Below are 24,668 nucleotides of genomic sequence, written 5' to 3'. Positions count from 1 at the left end.
CTTTTGAGAGCAGTAGCTATTCTGTGTCTTCCTGAAATACTGGTTTTTTTTCCGTGAGATCTCATTTGGTTTCTGATGTTGTTATGGGCCCCTCAGTTGAACTTCTGAAATCACCTTGTTATCTTGAACAAAGTGTAGCTGTTGTGAGAGTCCTCACAACAGTTCCCTGTTTGAGTTGGCAAATCTTTTCCTGAACTTGCTGTACCCTCCATTAGATAAAGTGGCAATCTAAAAGCAACACAGGCTTCACACCAAAAGATCAGATTCAGGCTTCACTGAGCACAGCTACTTTTTTTTTTTAAACCCCCCCCCACCTCCAGGCTTCTGTGCTTGCTGGTTTGCCTCTGCGAGAAAGTGCAGCTACCCTGGATGTGTGCACCATGCTGCTCCAGCTGAAAAGACAAATGCTTTGCTTGTGCTTTGGTGCTAATGGGAGAGCAGACTTAAAATAATCAGTTTTCCTCTAAAGTAAACAACTTTTATGCTTCTGACATAAAAGATGAAAAGCACACCTCCTTTTAAAACCAGAGCTTGCTCCTTAAGATTGTGGCAGCTTCATAAATTAAAAATCATTTTAAAAAATTATATGATTCATATGAGAAATTCTTTTTAAGAAACACTATATGATTTCCATATTCTATATATTCTTCATATTCTACAAACAGGAGACGCAGCTGTTGTGTAATACCTTTGGTAGGTGGCTATGACTCAGTGGAGCCCTCCAGTAACTATTAGAAAAGTATTTCCTTTCTCAGTTGTAAGTTTATATGCTCCCGTTCCAGTTTCCCAAGTGAACTCTTGCATGAAATTCCAGCGGCCTGGATCAATGAGAAATTAAAATGTCCTTTCTTGGACTAGGCAGCTAACTGGAAAAAAAGACATTGAATTATGGGTTTAGTGCAAAAAGTTTGTTTTAGGTTGGATTTTGTGCTCTGCAGGAGGATAATGCTGTTCATTTTGAAGTTTCATTTTCCTAAGAGACATGAATGGAGGTTTCCAGCCTAGGGAAGTGTCTCAAGTGGAACAAAAACTCCTGGCCGTGCATGTAACCTGTTGGGCCTTTTTCTGTTAAGCGGAGAGCTGCAGCTGGGCGCTGGGAGATGAGCAAAGCCTTCTTTGAAAATTATTAGCTGCATAATGCAATTAATTTTGGCTTGCCCATTCTGGTACAACTTTTGATTTTTTTTTTCCTGCAGAAGTAGTGCTCATTCTATAAGCTCCAGTGGAAGACTGCTGTATTAGCAATGTATATTTGCGCGCTCATATATATCATAATATACTTATAATTCTGATTTTCCTGGTGTTTCTAAGATAGCCTGTGATGATGCTTTCTAAGGGAGAAAAATCTCTCACTTCTACATGATACCCACAGCATCGATGTGTCTTCCTTTATATTAAAAATTATTTTCACAATGTATTTGTTTAATTTGAACTGTTTTTAATAAGTAAACTTTTATTAAACAAGTTTGTTAACAAAGTTTTTTAGATTTAATCACTTGGGAAGGTACTCTATTTTGACAGAAAAATTCTTCTATAATTTTTGTATTGCTGGTTAAGAAAGGAGAGTGTGCAAGAGCAACAGGAGGAGTGAAGTGCAGTCAGAAGTCCACCCAGGAGGAGGGCAAAATGCCCATAAAGAGTAGAGATCTCGCTGTACACAAAAATGATGTGAAAACTGGGGTGTAGACTTGTGACTGAAGTTTTGATGTTAGTGACAGGGAATATATGTACTGAATAACCTGTGAACTTACCTGCAAGTCATGCACTTTGTTTAAAACCATTTCATGATATCAGTGTCTTTAATTTCATTATGTTGGTTGTTTAATTTCCGTTTCCTTGAAGGAAGACATTGCAAATTGAAGGGTGATTTTAACACCGTCAATTTTTCTGTTTTGAAACTTCCTATGCATCTCTGAGTTTTGCAGCTGCCTTGCTATACTCTAGATATGCTGTTGCTTCTAAACCAGCAAGAGCCCATGCTGCTTATCTCAGGATGATACTAAAAAGTGTCAGCAGTTTGTTATAAAATGCTCCCTTTACATAAAATAGTATATACAAGTGTGAGGGTAACAAAAAGCGTATTCTCTTTCTCATTCAAACAAGCTTATAGTGTTTCTTAGATATTTTTGAAAAAAGAATTGCTTGTTATCAGATTAAAAAAAACCCACTTTTTAAGATGAGTAAGCTAAAACCACTGTGATTCATCATGTTTCTCAGAAACCTTGATCCCTAACCTCAGGGAAAGAGTAATCCCACAAAATACTTCATTCTTCACTGAGGAATTTTGTTTTTGAATGCTTGGATCTTCAAATAAATCACAAAAGACTTCATTAGGCAAGGGAGTCGGTAGAAGTACAAAGAAATTGGACCATGGAGGTGCCCCTTCCAATGCTAACAGTTCTGACAGCAAATGGCAACAGCAGTACAGAAGCAAATACAGGGGTCGGGGAAATATTCAGCTTTTGTTGGATTTCTTTCAGTTTTGCCAAGTATAGCCAAGAGCCCTTTTCTTAGGGTTTGGTGGGGGAAGGGGCTATTTCTTTTGTTTCTGTGCTTTCACTTGATTTTTAGGTTTTAGGGGGTTTTTTTAAGCTTTTTTCTACAGGTATGGCTGCAATTAAATATGTAGTTTTCACAAGAATCTTCTTCTGAAGCCCTGAAATGTGTTCTTTACTTTTCCCAGTGTCCTTTACACCGTACTTCAAAGTGATTAAGAATAACTCCCTGTCTAAATGAGAAGGGATTTAAGTTACGCAGGTACAGCACACCACCAGCCCAGAGCCCCAAAAATCAACCTGGGGGGGACTGATCCCGTAATTTCCATAGATACCTAGGCCTATTTATATAGGTACCTTGCAGGGCTACCTTCTTGCCGTGTGCTATAACACCCTTTGCAGAGAGGCTGGAAAAAGAGAACAAACCATGCTATCTATGCTGATCTCATGGTTTAATGCTCTGCTTGAAGATGCCTGGGCACTACAAGGTGGAGGGTGATGCAGGAATTTGGATGGACTAAAGTAAGTTTTCATACCAGAAACTTTCTGTCAATAAACCTGTTATGTGGTATCATTTAACCATAAAGAAACCTTCCACAAGAAGACATTTTTCCCCATTTCTTTCAAAAATGTGAAGTATTTGGTGTATCCCGAAACGACTGTCTCTTGCGTCAGTTTATCAACAGATTACTCAGGGTAGTTAGCTATCTAGCATGCAAGCATAACAGAAACATTATTTATATTGTATTTTGTGTAGATATGAGATGCCTCTTCCTAAGAGCTAGGACACTGGCTGAATCAGTTTACCAGTAGATTAACTAGAGGAGATAGTGGGCCAGTGCCTTCTGGTTTTGGTTTTTTGAGAGGAGATGAGTTTCTATAGTGAACTATCTATTTATACCAGCTCAGAGCCCACTGATTTTCACCCCAGTTGTTTTTGCATTCCAGACACATTCCTGTACTCCCCAGTAATAACTTTTAGCCTGAGGGAAGTTTGAAATGTAATCAGCTAGTTATTAGCACGAAGTCTGAGAATGTTTTTGCAAAGCATGAAGAAATCAAATATGGGACATGAACTGACGGAGGAGCTGGTTGTTGGGGGCTTGCTTTGGTATGAAGCAGGCTGCCAGGTTTGGTCCAAATGTGGAGAATAATAATAGCTGATTTATGGAATATTTAAACCTTGGAACAACAGAAATGCTGATTTTCTTACCCATGTCTGTTTTATGTCACTTGAAAGACTTCTACTTGCTTGTCAGCTGGTGGTGTTAGTATCTCCTTCGGTCTTAAAACTAGGTTTGAGTACGAGCACTGGGCAAAGACTTGTTGACATACTAAGACATCCTCTTAGTATGAGGATGAACTCATTTCAAACACAGTAACAAGCCAAAGGAACATGTCAACAGACTTGCATTTGGAGAATGTTTATTTAACTCTATGTTATTTAATGTCATTCACACTAGGTAGATTTAGTGACATGGCGTAATGATGATCAAGCAAATCCATTGAGTAACAAGTGACAAATCTCAATATTCATTTCATCAGGTAGTTTACCATTTGGATACATGAAAGAATTCATTGCATATGTTCTATATTTTATGGGCATGTTTCATCTAAGTTATGATTAATCTATCATGTTATATTATTTGGTGAAGTACAAGTTCATTGGATAGTGATACAGCATTTGAAGTGAATGCACGGGACCAGAGGTAGCATGGTTGTCTTGGCGCGAGACACCAAGTGGCACAAGATAGCTGTAATGTCTCCTGACCCAGGTGTTTGGCTCCTGTATGCTGCGAGCTTTGAGTGATGGGATGAAGATGCTCAACAGCTACTCATGTGACAGAAAGTTTGTTCTCTGTCCTTGTGGTTGGGTGGGTGGGTCATTATCCTTCTTGCCTGTTGTATTGTCTTCTAGTAGTAAGAGATGCAGCTTACTCAACTGAACAGTGGTATAATGGGAGAGGACAGTAGAAGATGTCCTAGAAAATGCCTTGTTACATTGCTGGTGGTTTGCAACCTGTTCTGGTTTGCACACTCCTATGAGTATAGGTGCTTTGTCACGCTTAGAGAGTCAAAGCCTGTTCTCAGCAGGCTCGTTTTTGTTCACAGACCCCTAACACATACTCCGTAAATTAACAGTGTAAGGATCACAGGCTGAAAACAGCTGAGAGTCTAACCAGCTGTTGGGTAAGACTCTTCCAGTGAAGAGGTTGGCTGTGTCTTTCTCATCGGCGTAACTAGCCAAGAGCTGGCACCCTTCGTGCGAGGTGGCAGGTGCCGTCTTGCAACCAGCCATTGCAGGAGCTATTGTGTCCTTGAGAGTCTGCTCCATGTGTAGCAACACATGGTCAGTCTCCACGGGGGGCTTAGTGCCATGTCCCAGGTAAAAGGGGATCCGTGTTGTGGATCTGACCTGGAGTCTGAAACTGTGGCTGCCACGTGAAGAGGAAGGGGACAGTTAATGTGTCGTGTCAGGACTAGAGGTTGTCTGAATGTTATACACGGAGGAAATGGAAGGAATTGCAGAAACGTTTTGACTGTGTGAATAAACATAGTCTGGAAATATTTCCTTTTTAACTTTGTTTTGCAACTTGCAAATTCTTTTTTTTGGGGGAGGGATTGTTTGTTTATATATTTTAGTTAAGGAAGGGAAATAAACTGAAAAGATGATACTGTCTGCTTGGGGGAGACACAACACTCAGTAGCTGTTCTCAGCAGTGGCTCTCAAATTAATCTTTCTTTTGTGCTAGAAACTGCAAATACTATGTGGTTGAAGTTTGCCAATTAAATTAAAAATACAGCTGTACAGTGATGCATACTTAGGTGGTGGCTGCACTTAGGAATTTCTTCTTTGCCACCTTACCAGTGTTTAGACTACTGCTATATATTGTTATTCTGAAGTGCCTCCTGCAGCAGTTTTATTTGCATTAGTTTTATTTTTCAGTACTGAATTAGTAACCATTTAAAACTGTCAACCACATGTAAACAAGTGGTGTATAAGTTATGAATAACAACTCACCTTGAATTACAACTGCCTGTTTGTATTGCACAAGGCACAATGTTGGGGGAATTGTGAAATGACTGAATTCAGTAGTGCAACATCGTTTCTATTTATCTGGCTTCTTGTAGCCCATTTGAATAAATATCTTGATGCTCGCACGATTCCCACAGCTGGCGATCCTGGTAGGGGGGTTGCTGGATTGCCATGTTGTTGAAATATGCTGGCTTCGTTCCAGTCCATCTACCATGTGATGAGCAACATTTTTTGCAGGCTCTGTGGAAGCTGTGCTTGCTCACTATGCAGCTCTTCAGTTCTGACCGAAGAGCAACAGAGCTAGGATGGGGGGGGGGGGGGGGGGGGGGAAATCATTATTAACTGATTTAACAACAATAAAATGTATTTAACAAACACTTGATCTAAACAACATTAATTCTTCAAACTGTGCTGGTAGGTTCTGACAGGTGAAAAAATTATGATCATCTTCTTTACTTTGAAAACTGATACAGAGATGTAATTAAAAAAATTAATATCCTCTTATTTTTAATGTAGGAATTATGATATGCAGATTTGTTTCTTTTAATTTGGTCCCTTAATGACAAATCTTTTATGTTCTTTGAGTATGACTTAGGCTAATCAGGTTAATGAAGTGTTATTCAAGGTAACATCAGTGAATGTACTTCGGTAAAATTTCACAAAACATTCTCATTGGAGAATATTTTTGTCTCATTCTTTTCAATTAAGTATTTAGGGTTACTTGGAGAGTGCAGGGGTCATCTTTATAAAGATGTCCCAGTGCAAATAAACAGACGTAGAGAAAAGCTGGCCAAAGTTTGTAGTGAAGTTGAATAGCAGAACCAGTGGCATGCATTTCCTAAAGCCCTGCCATGCCTTCTCAAATAATTGCTTTTATTTTGTTACTCCTTTTTGTAATAGGAAGAGGTGACAAGTTACACATGTGGATAGCCAATAGCAAGGAAAGGTTAAACGAGAAGGGTCATTCTTACCAGTATGTGATGGATATTTGGAAACATAGGGGTTAGCGTTTTTTTTATACGTGGTCACAAAGATGCCTGAGATGATATATTTTCATTTTGACATAAGTCAAAATGTGGGTGCTTGCTGTGTGTTTTCAATATTACTTGATCAGTTGCTTGGAAAAAAAATTTTGAAAACTGCTGATGACAGTATGACGTCTGGTTTTTACTTTACCTTTTAAATGTCAGACTGAATTTTTAACAGTGACCAACCAAAAAAAGTTCCACGTGCAGAGCCCACCAGCTTGTAGTAGGTTTGCATGCGCTTTTTAATTGATTTAGGTTTACTTGCCTGCAAGTCCGCAGAGAGCAGTGCAGTTGCACAGCTCTGCATGAGGGCATAATTAGCCTGTAGGATGCCTGTAGGATTGCCCTGGCTTAAATAAAATGCTGATTTAGCATGTCAAATCCAGACTACCTGCATTATGCAAGAGGGAAAGAATTTGCCTGATTGTAGTCCTGTCAACACAAAAAGATTGCACCAGTATAACAAAATAGACTTCTAAAGTCTTGTTTAAATTGGTGCGTGCTCTTGTCTGGATTCTATTAAAAAAATGTTAGTACGGAGAGCCACAATAGCTCACTGTTACCAAGGGCTGGAGCAGACTCCAGTTGCATCAGACTATTGTTTTTTATTGGAATCCTTTCGTGCATCCTGCACGCTTGCTATTCATCATTTCTAAAATACCAATCAAAAAGATAGGTGGCATCTTCTGGTGCCGAGTGAAATTTTCCTGGGTGGGATTTCTAATAAACTTCTAACTGCTTTCAATCTAGCCGTGCCTTTTTAGTTTAAAATGAATCAATTCCCATTCCCGAGAGCCTAGAGCTGACAAAACTTTCACTTGGAGCTTCTCTCTCTTCAGCTTCTGCCTGTGTTTAGCAGAGGCTGGTACGGCATCCGTAGTTCCTGAGGTATGCCAGCCAGTATGTGGGCAGAAGAAAATCTAATATATAGGATGTCTTTCTGAAATGCTTGTGGCTTTGTATAATTGTCCCATCTAGAGGAGTGGAATTTTTCTTGAAAAATCCTCGTCCATCCATAGGTCTCTGTTTTATAATGCTGCTGTTTAAATAGATTGTTTGAAGTCCTTGCCTTGGAGATACCCTCCATGCAGTTTTCTGATCGCTTGTTTCCCTCCCACAGTAAAATGTAGTTTCAAGTTGGAAACACTTTTTTGTTTATAATAAAAGGAAGTTTTGGAAGTATGTGCTACATATCCCCAAAGGATCAGTGCACTCTTTGAGCAATCTGGAATGTCAGAACTTCCCATGTGTGCAAATTCACCAGGGCAACGTTGACAGATGCCTGACCGAAAGCTTGAATAGACTATATGGGAAGCTACTCCCAAAGGCTTCCTCCATCATCTTGCTGACTTCCATGCCGTCATCATGGCCTGGCCACTAGCAGTAATTTAATGTAAGTACGTAATGCAAGTGTGTTACGGAGGAACTCCTGGGTCTCGATACGTGGTCCTGCATTTGTTAAAATGGAGGGCTAGGCAGAAGTTAAGGTTGGTTATTGCCTTAGCCATCTGTTTTTGAACTTTGAGGTACTTTCTTGTCAGTTATGAAGGGGGGGGGAGGGGGAACCAAACCCACATTTGCACCCTGAACAAGAAACTGGAAGAAAACGTCTCTCTTTAATGTCTTCAAAAGACTTTACAGTGTTGTGACCTTATTTTTCTTAAAGAACAGAGTCCCAAAACAGGCATGTTGTATATCTAAAATGTATTTACATCTGCTTTACATCACTGCAGCCATGCAAAGCAGGCTGTATGTCTCCATACCACAGCTCCCAATTTACAGTGGGCGTGGTAGTGAGCAGGGCAGTGCCAGAGAGTGGCTTTACTGGGGCTGAGATGGCTCCGTTTCCGTCCCTGCTGCAAAGCATCCCTTTTGCTCCTCTGCCTTCGCAGTTTCTTCAGCGCTGGCACCTCATTCACAATCCAGCCAGTGAAGCAAATGTTAAATTTCTAAACAGGTTCTATTCGTAGTTAGATTCAATTTGTAATTCATTATTCTTTAGGTATATTTTCAGAAAAGGTATTCTGTGGTAGAGATATTATAATTTTTGAAGAAGTTTGAACCCCCTGAAAAAGCCGTGCCCTGTGGTGCTTGGTTGACTCTTGTTTTGGCAGCTGCATTGTTCAAAAATTTTATTTTCTCTCATCATGCTTATTCCTTCCCAGGTGTTAAAACTAACACAGAGGGCAAAGGGATAGTCAATAAATGTGAAAAATAATGCCAATAAGATAATAGCAGATGCTTTTTCACGCATGTAATTGCACCATGGAATTTGTTTTCACCAAAGTATTGCAGAGACCAAGACTGCAGGAGAGTTTACAGAAGGATCGAACAGTGTGAGTAAAAGCCAGACAGTATCTTTACCAGTTAATCCCAAATATCCTAGAGCTGGAATTAGGCCCTCTTTTTGCTTTAAATGTAGGAACATCATATATCTCTCAGGTTTTGTGAGGAACCCTTAGAATAGAGATAATCTTTTATCTGCAGCACGTTACTAAATTTGCTGGACTTCAAGCTTCCCTTGTGGGGCATGCTGTTTCCCCTGGCAAGACTGAAAAATCCCAGGCTTACCTTTTGACTCAAAACTACTTTTCTTTCCTATTAAGATGTCAAGCTGTGAGCTGTACTGAGTAAAAAAAAAAAGAGGAGTTCAAAACCTGGAGAGTCATCCCAGAGAACGCGCTCATCTGCCGTTCGCTTTCAGGCCGTTGGTCGGTGGCATACGGGCACCAGCAAAGCTGGTGGAGCAGAAAATAAATAAGGGCAGTTGTAAACCCCAGGACAGGGATCGGTCTTGCTCGTCAGCCTGTCTTTCATTTTGCCAGTAGAGTTTAAAAATACATATGTAAATATATTCCTGAGCTAACAGTGGTAGCTAGACCTTTGTGTTTGAGCTGCATGTCCGTGCTGGGTTTGCCTAGGCCTTTTTCTCCCTCGTGGTTGGGGTTTTTTTTGTTGTTTTTTTTTTTTTTTAATCCCACGCAGGTGAGATGAAGATAAAAGAGACTGAAGGAAGATAGATCAGCAGCCTGCAACTTTATTTCTGCAGTTTAGCTGTAAATGTAGATTGTGGGTTTGGGTACAGGGTTCCCCACTTAAAACTGGCAGATGTTGAATACCAAAATTACACATATGTTGTTGATCAGCATTTTCCAGACCCACTGTTGTCTGTTAGCTGATCAAAAGTAAGCATTTTGCTAAACAAAAGAGGCATAAGGAAAACAGTGGTTTTCCATAATACAGAAGATGCCTCTGGTTTCTTTGGCTTTTTGCAGTTCTTCTTTGGAGATTATCAAGATAGGTTTGGGGGTTTGTTTTTTGGAGTTCCTTTTGTGTTTCCAGTCTATAAAGTTCTGTTTCTTATTATCATTGTTTCTGCTTTCCAGAGACCTAAGATAACAAGTTGGCTCATAAATTCCCTTTCTAATTTTAGCCACAGGAAATGTTGCTCCATACATTGAAAGTGCTTTTCCAGGTAGGCTGATTTGTTAGAATCCAGGCGTTTTGGGTTACGTGCTTTTGTTTACACTGAGCCGGAAGTGGTTTCTACAGGTTAGAGGGTGGGACTTGCTTCATCGGAAATGCAGCTTTGCAGGTTGGAGAAAATTACTTTTATTTTTTTGTGAAGTCTTCCAATGTTGTCTTGCGCAGTCCTGCAGTGTGAGTGACAGAAAATGCCTATTGATATAAAAGACAGTGATGTGCTTTTGGTTTCCAGCTATGTTGCTGAAATATCTGGAGATAAAAAGCTGAAATTCAGGACTACAGCAGGACAATTCTTAAGACTATTTTTAGGGCTTTAAAAAAAAAACACCCTCATGAATTTTTTTTTTTATGTCATTCTACATAGCCATTTACCAGACCGGTAGGATGCGTCGTGTCTGATTTTCCTGGCACTTCTACCACTATTTTTCAAGAAGGTTGGATACCATAATGTGGGGGGTTTTAGGTTGTATTTAGTAATATTGAAGTGTTCAGTAAACTGCTGTGGTGTGTAATGTTGCACACAAACCATACGTCATGCAGAAGCAGTAGAAATTTGCAAGCATTTTGTATAGGGGTTATAAGAATTAACATAAATTCTTCCCTGATCGTGTGTGAAGAAGTCTGCTGGCTTTGGCTCTGCAGGGACCAGATTGCTTTCAGGCGTGAAGACGACAAGAGGAAGCGTCTGCGCAATGCAGGACACCTCTGCCTGTGGTCTTCTGCAAGGAGCAAGTCTGTGACGGTCGGACCTTGCAGCACCGACCTCTCTGGCTGAGTTTGAGAGATCGGGTCGTGTGCTGAGGGAGAGGTGCGGTCTGTCTGGCTGCCCCTGTCACCTGGAGAAAGGATGGCAAGAGAGATGCTGTGCCTCAAAGAGAAGTAATTCTGGGTGATGCTGGGGAAGTTGTCTAAAAGAATGTGGTAAATGTGCATTTGCTGTATGGTTATGGAAACATGTTCTGCTCCTCTCTGAAAATCCTGTTTAGTTTATCTGGGAAGGTGGTGAAAAAGGTGAAGGTCTAGAAAAAGTAAAAGTGAGAGAACTGTGAGTTTGTAGTCAGAAGCAAGCAAAAGCGCACCCGATGGGTATGTGTGGGGTGGGAGCTATTACAGCCTTGCAGCTGGAGTAAAGATTAAACATAAAGACAAAATATCAAGTTAAGTACTGCTTCCTTTCTCTCTGATCTTTCTTGAGGAGTGAGGGAGAACAGCACTTTTTTAGATGCTGTGTCTAGTGTTGTTTAACCACGGCTGCTGGTAGTTCCTTCAGGAAATGAGGTGAACTCTGTTTGGCACAGCTGGCAGGCTGGGTTAGGCAATTGTTTCCACTCTTGGAGAGTCTTGCAAACTTGCTGGAAAAGCTGCTCCTCTTGCACTTAAAGATCAGGCTAATAACTCTGCATTCTGGGCGTGATGCCTTGGAGGGAACCTGTAAGGTTCTGCTGTGGAAGCTCTGCACTCTCCTCTGTTCAACACGGGCAAGCAGATGTTTGATCGTCTGCCCGTGCCTCGTTGGGGAGGAAGGTGCTGCGAGCACTTGGCCTGTAAGTGGCCTCTTAGCATGGCCTTTGGCACTGCACAGTCCCACGAGTTCTGGGCTGCTTCAGAGGTTCAAGCAGAAATGGATTAATTTTTTTAATTATTTTTACTATTTTTTCCCAGTTGCTGACATGCTCGACTGCAATTTTCTCTCCAGGCAATCTAATTACAATGCAGTTGCTTCCTTGAAGTTAAAAATGTACCTATAGGCCTTTACATGCCTGTATTTCTGAAAGCCAAAAGCCTAAAGTTGATCTTCAAAGTCAGAGCAACTTCATCGAGTTGTGATGTAGAATAACTACTAGAGCGTAGCATTTCCGCTCTCACAACTATGACAGTTCAATTGACTGAAAGATGTTTTGCAGGGATATCGCAACCCCTTTGATTATCTAGTTTGTATTTACCAGATGCTGTTGCCCAGGTAAGGATGCTCCTCTGAGCTTTGGCTTCTCTCTTCATTTCTGCGTACACAAGTACTTCAGTCATGAAATTATTAGAAGTTTCAAAGGGGAAAACTTTCTGAAGTTATTTCTTAAGTGTAACAATCTTTTGACAAATAAAGGTTGCAGAATCAGGGAAAAAAAATATTATTATATAAGTCACGACCCCTATTTACATTTAGAGTTGCACATTTCTTGGCACTACGTTCAGCTTGGTTACTGGGTACCTCTTTGAAGATGCCTCAGTTGATCTGTATTATGTTAGCTACTGAGTCTATCTAGGAAAAGGATTTTAAATTTCCCATTCATCCCTTTTCAGATTTGCTCTCTGGTGAAATACAAAGTGAAAGTTTCTGTCCTTCAGTTTCTAGTGTTTATGTATTTTGAGCAGCGTTTCACGTTCTAGTTGTACATTGTGGGTAGTTGATCCTTTGAGTAGTTGCGCATATTACCAGTGCATGTCAGCATTGCTGTGCAGCCCCGTCGGGCTCTCGGGGGTCAGTGGCCTTGCTTAGCTTTTTGCTGGTTCTGAGGTTTCTTCTTGTGGTGTAAACTACCAGTTCCTGGTTCAATAGATGAGAGCATTGTGCTGGGGGGAAGGAAGAGGTTTACATGAACTCTCTGTGCAAGAGTGGGTCTAATAAAGTGAGAAAATAGTCCCCATAAATACAGTTTTGGCAACTATTGAATTTTAAGAATGAGAGAGAGTATTTGCTACTGAAAATCATCTTTAGATTCAGCAACAACTTGGACCTAAAGGATACTAAAGCTCCTGGAATGATGGTGTACACTATATTTCTTGCATAAACATTAGGCTAGGTTAGTACCTGAAAAATTATTTAAGCTTTGACAAGGAAAAAAAACAACATGGAAAAGTTAGCGAGATGCCAAAAAGAAACTGCAATTAGAAGTAGTAAATACATTTCTGGGTTTTTTTAACTGTTATTTGCCTGTCATATTACATTCCAGAAATTGCAGTTAGTAGTTTATTTTACAAAGCAAGTCAGAGTATAATGAAATTGTATAGCAGCATATTTTATTGTATGAGGAAACCTAACTGTAGGTCTCTGTTTCCTTTCCCTGGAGTGGCAGTGGCTGAATACCAGTATTTTCACTCCCAGATTTTTGGCAAAATGCAAAGATGATGTCTCTAAAAGGCGTGGAAAAAACTTTTTGTTGTATTTCTAGAAAGAGGAAGCAAGAGCTGATTGATTGCAGAGAAGCATAACCCAAAAGTGAGTTACCACCCATCAGTTCAGAAAGAAAGGAGCTAAAGCCAGTCCTGAACTGCAAAGCTTTTTTTATGACCTTGCTATACTACTACTAGTTACTTGTGTCAGAGTTATATAAAATGAGATATTAAATTATTGAAAGATAATGGCTGACATTGTTCATCATGGCAGGCTGCAGCAGGGGATTAAAATTACTTTCTAGCTGGAAACTAATTCTTGCCCTCACGTGGGAGGGACAGTCACTGTGGTTCTCACGATGAAACAGTTTTCATGCAAATTCTAATTTTGTGAGGTAAGATACTGCAAAAGTAGACGGTTGTTAAATAGAGCTCAATTAGTCTTATAAATTTATACTTAATTATTTGGAAAGAGATGATTAAATGATTAAAGTATGTAGACTCTAAGGGAAATGATGGAAAAATAAACAATGAAGGAGAAGCATTAATATAAAGCTATTTGGTAAAAGGGGGCATAATCAATACAATTTGGATTTTATTACATCAATACAAGGAATATTACTAGTCTCACAGAACAGAGGGTTGTATACTGGGAAGCAGTTATTCTGAAAAGGAAGGTCACCTGTTAGTTAAATGCTGTTTCCCCGTACTGCAACTAAAAAGGTAAAGCAATTCATGGAGGGAGGAACAGGGATATATAATAAGAGTGGGATTATATTTTTATTAAATGAATCAGTAAGACTATGACTGAAATACTGTTTTTTGGTGTCTCTTAGAATCAGTGCTGAAAAGCATTTCAAAAGCATTTGAAGTTTGTTAGATAGAGACGTGAGAAGTATGACACATTCAGTTTGCCAGAGAGAAAAGTAATTTTCCTGTCTGCTATCAATAGAGGGCTAAAAAGTTTCAATTCCATACAGGTGAAGCATCAAAAATTGAAACTTGAATCTTATTTTACCAAGGAATTGCTTATCAGTATTTGTATTAATCCCCTATCTCTTGAGATCTCCTGTAGCAGAAGACATCCTGTCTTTAAAAGATGCATGGAGGGATGCCCTCTACTTGTGTAAAAATTGGATTAGATTGGCATAACAGCAACTTCTGTCCTGAAGTCATGAGGATAAATGAGCTGAAAGAAAGGAAATAAATGATTTAATTAAGGACTTGAAGGACCAGAACATCTTTTCTCTCCCTTTCCCCGCTCCTTCCCAGCAAGTGACTTCCCTCTAATTACCTGAGACAGTTTTTCTCTGCACACACAGCTACAGCTGAGGATGGCAGAGTCGCTCCAGCCTGACCCATCTCAGTATAACCCAGCGGCTGGCAGGGTGCAGGCAGGGGACTGGCAGGGAGGCAGCGCCTGGGCAGGGAGCCCCAGCCTCTGCCTGCCCCTGCCTGCACCCACATTACTGAACTTTCCATTCGCTCTGCAATGACCGGGTTTTCTCACGCTACCAAAACCAGGTTGAAGACTGAGATGTTTATACACAGCCTTATTTATACTTTTGTTTATTTTTGTGCATACAGAAAATAATTTGTGTGTGAGTGCATGCATATGGGGTTTTTTTTTATTGTTATTAGGAGTATTTTTTAGTGTTTGGGATGGTTTTCTGTTTTTATAAGTTCAGAGAAATGCCACTGATAAAAAGAAAAGCTAGCTGAGGAAAGGAGCCAAGTACAGAAATTTCCTAATGCTTCTAAAATTCAACGGTAGTAGGAGTAACAAACCCACTGTAGTTCTATGGCGATCTCACCTGTTAACAATTTTGTCAAAAATACACTTTACAAATGCTGCCATGTCAATATTCAAAATGGTTGAATTTAACAAATGAGCGTTTTGGCTCAGCGTGCAGGAGCTGTTACTCTTTATAATGCTTACAAATTTTCAGAACTTGAAGACAAGTGAAGGAAATGGCTTGTGTTTCTCAAAGATAAACGATGTAGCTCATTTTTTCCCCAGGGCAGAAAATGCTGTATACGTTGAATTGGTATGTTAGGGGGTGGGTTGTTTTAGCCAGTTCCCCGTCTTTGCTTCCAAGAGCCATCTCTGGAAAAAGCAGAGATGCGCTGCAGGATAAAGCCTGCCAGAGTACAGATTTGCTATCAGGCAGTTTGAGGTTGTGTTATTTTTCAGCATTTATTTTGAATAAATTTGGGGGAAGGAAGTGAGCGTAAGATTGAGAATGGCAGGAGGGGAAGAAAGGGTGAGCTTTGCCTTTATAAATAGCGGTATAAGCATCTTGTAGCACTTTCTTCATTGCCATGTCTTGAGTTATATCGTTGCGCAGCAACACACACCAAAAATTGCACCGTGTTTGCTGGTTTTCACATAAAATAGCAGCTCCTCCATTGCTGGCTTATTCATTTGATATTGTTGCGTTACCTAATTGATTTAAACGTGCTGCGTGGTGGTGTGAATGTTTTTCACTCCATACACCGTTTGTATGGAAAATGACAGTGTTGATTGCACTAATTCACTGGAGCTGTAGAAGGAGGAAGAATACTGTTCTTGTATAATACACTTTAGTTATACCGATACACTTCTATTGAATTAATGACCCCTTTTTTATACCGAATATTTGAGACTGAACGTAGGAGTTGCTTTGTGAAGTGTCACAGAGTTGCAAGGAATACTAAAACAAATTGAATTTTCCTATCATAAGAAGGAGTTAGTAACAAAGTATTAGGTAGGCAATGTTAGTAAAGTTCTGTAAAGATGAAAGATTTTTACACGTCCTAATTTTCCAAAACTTTCCAAAAAAACCCCCTTTTTTCCCTATTTGCTCTCCTGAGACCCTGACCTTGCATTCAGCGCTAGGAGTAGCTCTGCTGGCTTCTTACTAAACGTATGCTGTGATTCTGCAGGATATTGGCTTTTCTTTGTCCGATTTCAAATTACCCATTTTGAGTAACGCTTCTTGTTCAGTGGACGTGGCGGGGCTGGGGAGCACGAGGAGGTAATAAAGAGACTTTTATAGTTCCTGGTACCAACGACCAGCCATTTTAGCCAACTTTAAACCCTGCAGCTAAAGCCTGTGGGACAAAGCGGGTGCGAGCGGCTGTCGATGCAAAATGTGGAGATAGCGGCTGTGGGCTGGTGGGTTTGCCACGGATGGGAAGGACGAGGGGTGGAGCGGGGTCGAGGAGCCGCAGCCCGCTGCGGTTTCAGGTTGGGGCGAGGGTGGGTTCTGCTTTCCCAAACACGTTTTCAATTACTGGCGTACCGTAGCCTTTTCCCTTTTTCCTCGGTGTGGAGCTCAAACTGGAGATAATTTTACTGTGTGCAACAGATTGACAAAATAATTATGCTGCGCAGCACAGTAAGACATAAAAAGTGCCTTTTGAAAAATACAAAAAACAAAGAAAATGTGTTTGTTTAGAAAAAAAATAGAGGAATAATAGGAGTGGTAAAATAATCCTGTTGCTTTAAGGTAGCTTTTAAAAATAGGAGTAGTAAGCTTAATGCTTCAGCTTTTACCACAGCAAACATATAATTGTAAGCTGATTGTGGTGAATTCCTTAAATGACAGCCCCCGTCAATATAAGTTTTAAAGAGACAGCCCTACATCTGGAAGCCAGCAGCAGCTCAGGATTTTACTAAGTGGCACTGCCAAATAAAATCCAAGCACTACTATAAACGATATAAAAATAAAGATTGGCTATAGTGTAACATCTCAAATACACGAGCGAGTGCTCCGGAGTTTGGAGCACTATGTGAGAGCACTGTAGCTTTCCCAGCAGCTTTTGAGCCCAAGGTTGAAATGGTCGATACGGATGTGGGTTTCTGCGTTGGTTGTAGAAGTGTTCAGGAGCTTAAGTTACTAGTGGAATAAATAGAGAAACTGCAAAATTGCTGTTAGTATGTGTAACTTTATTGGAAAGGTTACAGACAAAGTACTGTCTGTGTTACGTATTACAGACAAAAAAAGAGTTTATAGAATATGATTTTCTGTCTGTAAAGAAAGGTCATTCTCTCATAACCTATCATAAGGAACAGAAACCTGCCCTCTTCCAAGGGCTGCAACTTGACATTTATTTCCAGCTTTCGTCCTATGGATGGAGGCAATTGAGTGCAGTCGATGGCTGTGACAGTCATGTGTCTGACTGCAGCTGGGTGACAACGATCAGAAAAAGGCACGGCTTTCAGATGCACAGCTGACCCGAATAGAAAACCAGCAGCCATCCTGTGAGTCTTTCCAGTTCTGTGAGCTCATGACCTCCACACTTTTTGGAGCACATCGGTGCCCTTCCTTGCTGAGTGGGAGATTTCCCGTGCAGTGGCAATAAAATTAACTCATTTGAATTCAGAAAGCAGTGTGATTAGTAGCTCCTTCTTAGTCTTTGTGCCTAGAAATAACCCAGAACATCATAACGCAAAGTTTCAACAAAGTAAAATAAGCAATATTCTAAACGAAATTCAGGTCTTTTATTTTTTGAACAGGTTTTTGATACAGCTCAGCTTGATACAACATGGTATTTACCAGCCTGGCCTTTAATATTGGATCTGCTTTCCAATTATGCTTCAATTCATACAACAGTTGCAGAAGGCGTGTGTGGGCGTACGTGCGAGAGAGAGAGATTGATTTTGTTCTTTAAAAATGTGAAGTCTGCACTAACTATGAAAACCCATCAGAATTTCTAGCACTTAAACGCCTTTTCCTTTCTCAATGTGCTACCAGCATTAAGCAATCTTCGCAACATCTCTCTGACAAATGGAGGGTACAAGTGGAGGAATGCATGCTGATTTTTCAGAAGTAGAATATTAACGCAGATATTACTGATAAACAGGCTGCAAATCCTTTCCAGAAGTAAAGAGTTAATGTGAGAGCTCAAATTACAACTTGGAAGTGAATACATAAGGTCTTAGCTCTGTTTTTCAGAAGTACATGAGTGAAAATGGAATAAAGAAAGTACATGTCAGTCCTGACTGTTGCTGTGTGTTAGGGTAGTCTCTTGTGTCTGGGACAGCAGATGTTGGGCAATCCTAATAGCCACCACTTTACACAGAGCATCTTTATATTCCTGGTGGTTGTGCCCAGCCGCTGTCTTTTTTTGTGTGCTGTATTCCCGAGCCTTGATAGTGCTTTGACAGTTACTGTGTTTCATATCTGAGAAGTCCAAAGGAGTGTTGTTTTTGTCTTTCTGCAGTCCTGACTGTTCATTCTTTTTTCTGTAGGTTTGAAGACCTATCTGATCTCTGGTCAGAAGGTGAAGGAGCCCCACTGTAGCTGTTCACAAGCATTGCTTCCTGGCTTGGAGTCCGGAGATGGAGCCAGGATACAGGGAGCATCGTCAGCCGAGAACGCCAGTGACTTGACAAAGAGTCTCAAACTTGCAGAAAAACCTAAGGTGAGTTCTTGTTTCAAAGCCAAGCAGCGTAGATCTCAAACTGTGCAAACCAGGGAGAGATGTGTGGATGGGGAAACCTTACAGGTTTGTTTACACACTGCTTTATATATTTGTGTATATATGTGTGTATATATACATATAGTGACAAAACATAGTTTGAGGGATGAAAAAATTTACAAAGTAAAATGCCTTGCAAATTGACAAGCAATCCCTAAATAAGGTGAATGCTTTTTAAAGGTGGTTTCAAATAAATGTGTTTTTTTTAACATTCAGGACTGAGAGGTCAATGCTGCTTTTTCAATGGTCTTGATTTTATGAGGGAATAAAGAATATGATTTATGCAGCTACTGTAACTTCTATGATTTTCTGCTTTTGCTGCAGTCTGCTTCTGCTGTTCCTCTATTGTGCAGGTCATGTACCTGTGAACCTTTTCATATAAGTATATAACAGACATCCCCGCAAAAAGATAACAGGATTGTTTGTGTGGTGGGAGAAAATGCTCCGGTAGGCTATGAGATTGTGTTTTATCTGCTTGCTCTAGAAACCTATATCTAGAACTGAGGGCAATGATTTGTATGGATTCAGCTTAGAGAAATGATGACATTTTGTTATGTTCACACCTCTCACAAGATCTCTTGACAAGGAAATCTGTGAAACAATGTGTGTTGCTTCGAAGCTTTGCTGTTACTCTCCATCTTCCAGCTCAGAACAGATTTCCCAAACAACAGATGTCTATTCTCTATTTTCATTTGTGCTAAGAGTTCCTCGTCCCGGGTTGCTCAAGCTGGGCACAAATGTCAGAGCCACAGGTGGTCATCTGCAGGTCACTGTCCTTAGACTTCAGTGTGTTTAGTCCTGAGACGATCTCTTCAACACAGGTTTGAGATTGAGCTGACAGAGTTGATGGGGGAGCAACTTTCATGCTACTCCATTTTTGCTGCTTGTATGTTTGTTGTCTGGATTAGGAGAGTGTGACTAGGGCACCTTTACCCTGCCTCTGTGCCCGGTTTTAAGTTTTGGAGTAAAAACACTGGATCGCATGTGAGATCAGCTGGAAAGCTGGCCCAAAGATATGGTCCAAAGTTAAGTGAGCTCCTTAGCAAGCCAGGACTGTTTAACTACAGAAGGTAGCTGTAGCCATCTTTATCCCTCCCCAAAATACGCACTGTGTGTAGTTTGACTGCATCCAAGTTACTGGTGATACTTTTCTATTCCTTTTCCCGTGTAAGAAAGAATACATTTGGCGCATCCCTCAGGCACCAGCTTCCCAGCTCTCTCTTGTCTTTCAATGAAGATACTACCCAATAAGGTAGGAAAATACATCTCGAAGCAGTCGATGGGTGTCTGTACAAATAAGCCTGTCTGTGCTGCCCAGTGCGTGGCCATACAGAGGTACAGATGTGACAGTAAGGGGTAGAAACTCCTTTATTTCAAGTAATGAAAGCAGAAGAACGTACAAAGTGGAGCAGTATTACTGAGCTGCCTGTCCGTGGTGCAGAGGGAGAGAGGAGGGATTAAACAAAGCAGTAACACCAAGGGTGCTGTTCTGAGAGAAAGCAAGGATGCCTTGTTAATGTCAGACAGCAAAGTAAGCTGTAACTGGAGGACTGTGAAACTACAGCGGACTACAGGACTGACCTGACTGCAGCTAGGATTTGATAAAATTTGCTATGTATTAAATTGTGGTGGTACTTGTTAAAATGATCCAAGTCCAAAATGAAATCTGTTGTTAAGGATCAGCTATGGGATGTGTTTTCTAAAACATGGGGTGACTTACTCTGCAGAAGGGTAGATACAGAAGCACCACTATTCCTAAACAACTAGTATGCAATGTGGAGGCATGCTGCTGGCCCACGATGTTTTGTTTACTGCCTAGTCCCCGATTTTCTGCTCTGGGACCATCTTGGCTGGGTGTTAATTGCTGTTTAAATGCTGAATGATGGTCTGCACAGTGCAAAAGTACAAACGTGGCTATCTGAATAAGTGAAGGAGAAGCTAAAAGAAGCTGCAGAAGTGCCAGCTCAGTTTCAGCCTTCTTGGATACCCTGTCTTACCATTGTGCTAAAGCTACTGCATCGAGTTTATGCTTATAGGTACCTGGTTTTATTCATCACCACAAGCACTGCAGGTCTGGCCAGTGATTTCCCAAGCGGCCTCACAACTCTTTGAAAATAGTGTGCCAGTCTTGCCCAAAGTACACTGATGCTGGAGTGAGTTTTCAGTGACCCCAAACTCAGCTTTCCCTGCGGTCTGATAAGCATCCGTATAATGCATGCCACAAACCGTGTCAGAATGCGTATAGCATAGTGATGAAGCAATCATGTGAATGCTGAGCACTTCCTTAAAAACGTGTTCTGCGACCGTAGTTGCAGCATAGCAGCGCAAAGTGTACTTGCTTCTCACAGCGTGGCTAGGTACAGGTATTCCAGACTCCACAGCACGCTTTCAAGTGTAGATGTGCACCAGCATTCTCTCTGCTGGGTGGTCTGTTATTGGAGTGATTGTGGACCGATAAGGCTGGGTCAAGCTTCCAAGGAATGTTTCATTTGCCAGCCATGCTAGAGTAGGTCTTACAGTGTTAAAAAAATACATATATATGTATATCAAAAAATCCCCACAAAGAACAACTGTGCAATTTAATCACAGATCATGCAGTTTTTGAAAAGGAGTGGGTTTCTTTTTTACAGTTTTTCGTTTGGTTTTTTTTTTTTTTTTTTAAAGCCTGCGGCTTGCTGGTAGGGTCTGGAGATAATAATTTGCAAAAGAATCATGACTTACATGCCAACTGTTTTAAATACAAAGCTGTAAACAGTGTCAGTGTAGGAGGAGATGACTCCAGCTCTGCGAAAGAGACTAAGTAGGAGGGGCAAAATTACAGGCAAGTTGAAATATTTTTGTTTTAAAGGGAATAAGTGGCCATATTGGATGCAAAGGATGACTTTCACATTTTGGGCTTGAACGAATATTCTAGCAGACAAGATCTGTTACGCAAAGTTGGGAAGGAGAATGCAACAGTAATTGATCCATGAAAAGAATTGTGTTTCCTCCTCTCCTCCAGTGTATCTGCAGTTCATTTAATTGCAGACCTTGTTGCAGTATGGATATCAATAAAATGCATGTACATAATTAAAATGGTGAAGATAGAGGCTAAAAACTACAAGTAAATCTATAATAGCAGCTGATTTTTTGAATGAAAACACTGTAACCTGCTTAAGCGGTTTTGGTATCAGTTTATTTTCCCTATCATGTTTTATAAAATCCCTTACTTGACAGGGAATGATAAGCTGTTGTAAAAACGTTTTAATCATCTCTTGGTCTGAAAACAGAAAGTACTTTTGCTTGTCTTGGTGTTTGCTGAAAGTGCATTAATGTATTATTCATTGTGATGAGGTCACATACGCACTGAGCTTGTGTGAATGGCTACAATAGAGAATGAAGTTAATGATGTTGACTTGAACACATGGGGTAAGGCAGATGGACTTCCGCCTCTTCTCAAAAGGTCAGGCTTCTTTTCTGAGATTTTTGTCTTCCGGTTTAACCCCAGGAGCTAAGCGTTTGAGGTGGCTTGCTGATTTATTAGCAAGATCAAACAGGGAGTATTTTCTTTATTTTTTGTTAGAGGTATTTGGTTTTTATTATCGTTAACTGACTTTTCCCATGGATAAATCTACTAACTAATGCTCTAGGAGCATAGAAGGCTCGTTAGCCCATTGTCATATTCGTTTTTAAAGCCGTCTAATATTGCCTTCCACAAAGTGGCCAAGGCATTCATGATATTTAGTCCTAGCCTATTTTTAAACAAAACGATTTGAGAACCAACTTCATAGTTTCTTCAAGTGTGCTGGTATTTGTTCAGACTGTACAGGTTCAGAACTGGATGTAACTTGCTTATCTGATGCCAGATTAGGAAACTCATAGTAACTTCAGTGCTCCAACCCGGACCGTGGCCCTGAGGAACAGCAGATATGATGGTCTGCTGGCTGCTAAGAAGGCTCAGAGTCTTCATGAAAGCCTTTGCGAGGCATTGTTGGGTGATTAGGTGGATCAGCAGTCACGGGAAGAGTGGGCTGGGAGAAATGCCATGCCATAAGAACCTGAAAATTAAACATGCCGCATTATTCAATTTCAGGTGTGACGCCAGAGACAGAAAAGAGGCTTTGGGTGAAAAGTCAGTTCTGAAAAGACTTACATGCTGGTCTCTGAAATCAGGAGTGAACCTGAAGGCAGAAGTTGTTGTGGTTTTGGACCAGGAGAACGATAGACTACAGAGGCTTGAACGAGTTCCTCCTGAGTCCAAAATAAACAGATAAAATGGGCATGGGGTGTTGAGTTTGGGTCAAAAGGCTCATGTTGCTTGTTGGAAAATTTACCAAGATGTTTAGTGGATCACCTACCACCATTTAATATATAGCGTGCCGAATTTAGTGTGCCATTCCCCATGACTGGTGTCTCTGTACCCAATAGTAGACTTCTGGCAAGCCTGGTAACAGTAAACCATCTGCAGAGCAGAGGAATTGCCAATAGGGATCAGACACAGGGTCCCTCTGATGCAGGATCCTGCCTGTACGTTGCCAGGACTGGAGAAAAGCATGAACAACTTGCAAGATACAGATACGGGGTTAATTCCCCTTAAGAAGATCACATTTTAACTCTTAAGGGGTTAGATTGTTCTAAAAGCTGAAGTGTGACATTTTAGGTTGCTTCCAAAATGCATAACCTGCAACTATTAAAAGTCCTGATGTTTTTGCTTTCCTTGTTTCCTTGTTTCCTGTGACATTTGCTGGGTGTTTGGCTTCAACAATGTACGGTAGCCTGAGCTCCATACTGCTCTACTGTCTTAGAGCACTATGTGAAAAAGTATTTCCCTTTATTAGTTTCAGATTTGTTGCTTTCCACTTCCCTGTACTGTTCATAATGCATCATGATGTTTCGTGCTATTTTTTAATTTTGCTGCATTTTGTGCTAAGTCTTCACTCATAATGCCATTCAGATCCTTTTGCAGGCAGTTTTTAAACAAGAAAATTGCATTTCTCTCACTAAAGAATATTTCATTCCTGGGGAGGTGTTTTGCTAGTATGCAGCGATTACAGTATATCTGTGATCTTACACCAGTAAAGCTTTCCTGGATTAGATTTAGCTTCAGTAAACAGAAAATCTGTGATTTGTTTTTGAAATGGTGCGTTCTGTTCCAGTCAAATTTTGCTCCCTGCTTCCCATTCTGTAGCTTTGTTTATCTTTTAACCATGCTGCAAGTATACAAGTGGACTGAATTATAAATTGCCTAATACTACGTGGACACCAGAACGTTCCTGGCTAAAACTTTTTTGTCTCATTGCAGCCTTGCCCTTCATGTAGTACCACCCTTGCTCCCCACTGTGATGTCAGCATAGACGAAGGAGCTATCCAAAATGGTTGTCAGGATGAGCATAAAAACAGTACGAAGGTAATTTAAGTATTTATCACTTCCCTTCTTTTCCCTTATTTCTCTGCTTCAGTTAGCTTTCTCATTTTTGCATTGCTGTTCCTTTATTCAAGCTCTTAAGCAGCAGAACTGATTTTGATTTTGAGCAGTTGTGTTCTAAAATTTAGTTGAGCCCCCCTCACAAATTTTCAAAACTATTAGTAATTTTATGAGCCCAGTTTGATACTGAGAAGGACCTAAAATTTGGACTCTTTAAAGTATGCTGGGGTTACCCAAAGAAAGAGGCACAAACAACACTACCACACTCTCCATCCCTTACACCAGTTGTCTGTGTGTAACCTAGCCACAAGTTACACCTGTGTCTTGCTGATCTCCTCTGCATCGTAGCTCAGACACAGTCATGCCTGTTCATGCGCACAGCTGAAATTCACAGCCTTTAAGTCCGTTCGCATCCTTTTTCTGACTGACAAATACAGCGTCTTACATATTCAGCGTGCTGCTGCCAAGATTGCTTTCCTTGTCTGTTGCTTAGACGTTCTCACTGAAGCCACCTGCTTCCTCTACAATACCAGACATGGCCTATTTATCGTCTTGTTTGTGGCCGTTGTAGCCTCTCTACTCTGCCTGTCACCTCTCATTCCCTCCTGAATATTAAGCTCCTGCCTGAATGCAGAATGGATACC

The 24,668-nt window shown here is 40.6% G+C and overlaps 1 protein-coding gene across 1 annotated transcript in view; it reads left to right on the top strand.

The window, feature by feature from the left end:
* The window catches only part of ADCY9 (adenylate cyclase 9), a 90,026-nt gene that overhangs the window by 30,380 nt on the left and 34,978 nt on the right, over nucleotides 1–24,668 (top strand). Inside the window, exons 2-3 of the mRNA XM_050906327.1 lie at nucleotides 18,391–18,563; nucleotides 23,902–24,006. Coding sequence (XP_050762284.1) covers nucleotides 18,391–18,563; nucleotides 23,902–24,006 — 278 coding nt within the window. The remainder of the gene's footprint in view (nucleotides 1–18,390; nucleotides 18,564–23,901; nucleotides 24,007–24,668) is intronic.

The sequence above is a fragment of the Gymnogyps californianus genome, chromosome 15 (assembly GCF_018139145.2).
Source record: "Gymnogyps californianus isolate 813 chromosome 15, ASM1813914v2, whole genome shotgun sequence".
Taxonomy (NCBI): Eukaryota; Metazoa; Chordata; class Aves; order Accipitriformes; family Cathartidae; genus Gymnogyps; species Gymnogyps californianus.
The sequence above is the reverse complement of the archived record's forward strand: the minus strand, read 5'-3'. Positions and strand labels throughout refer to the sequence as shown.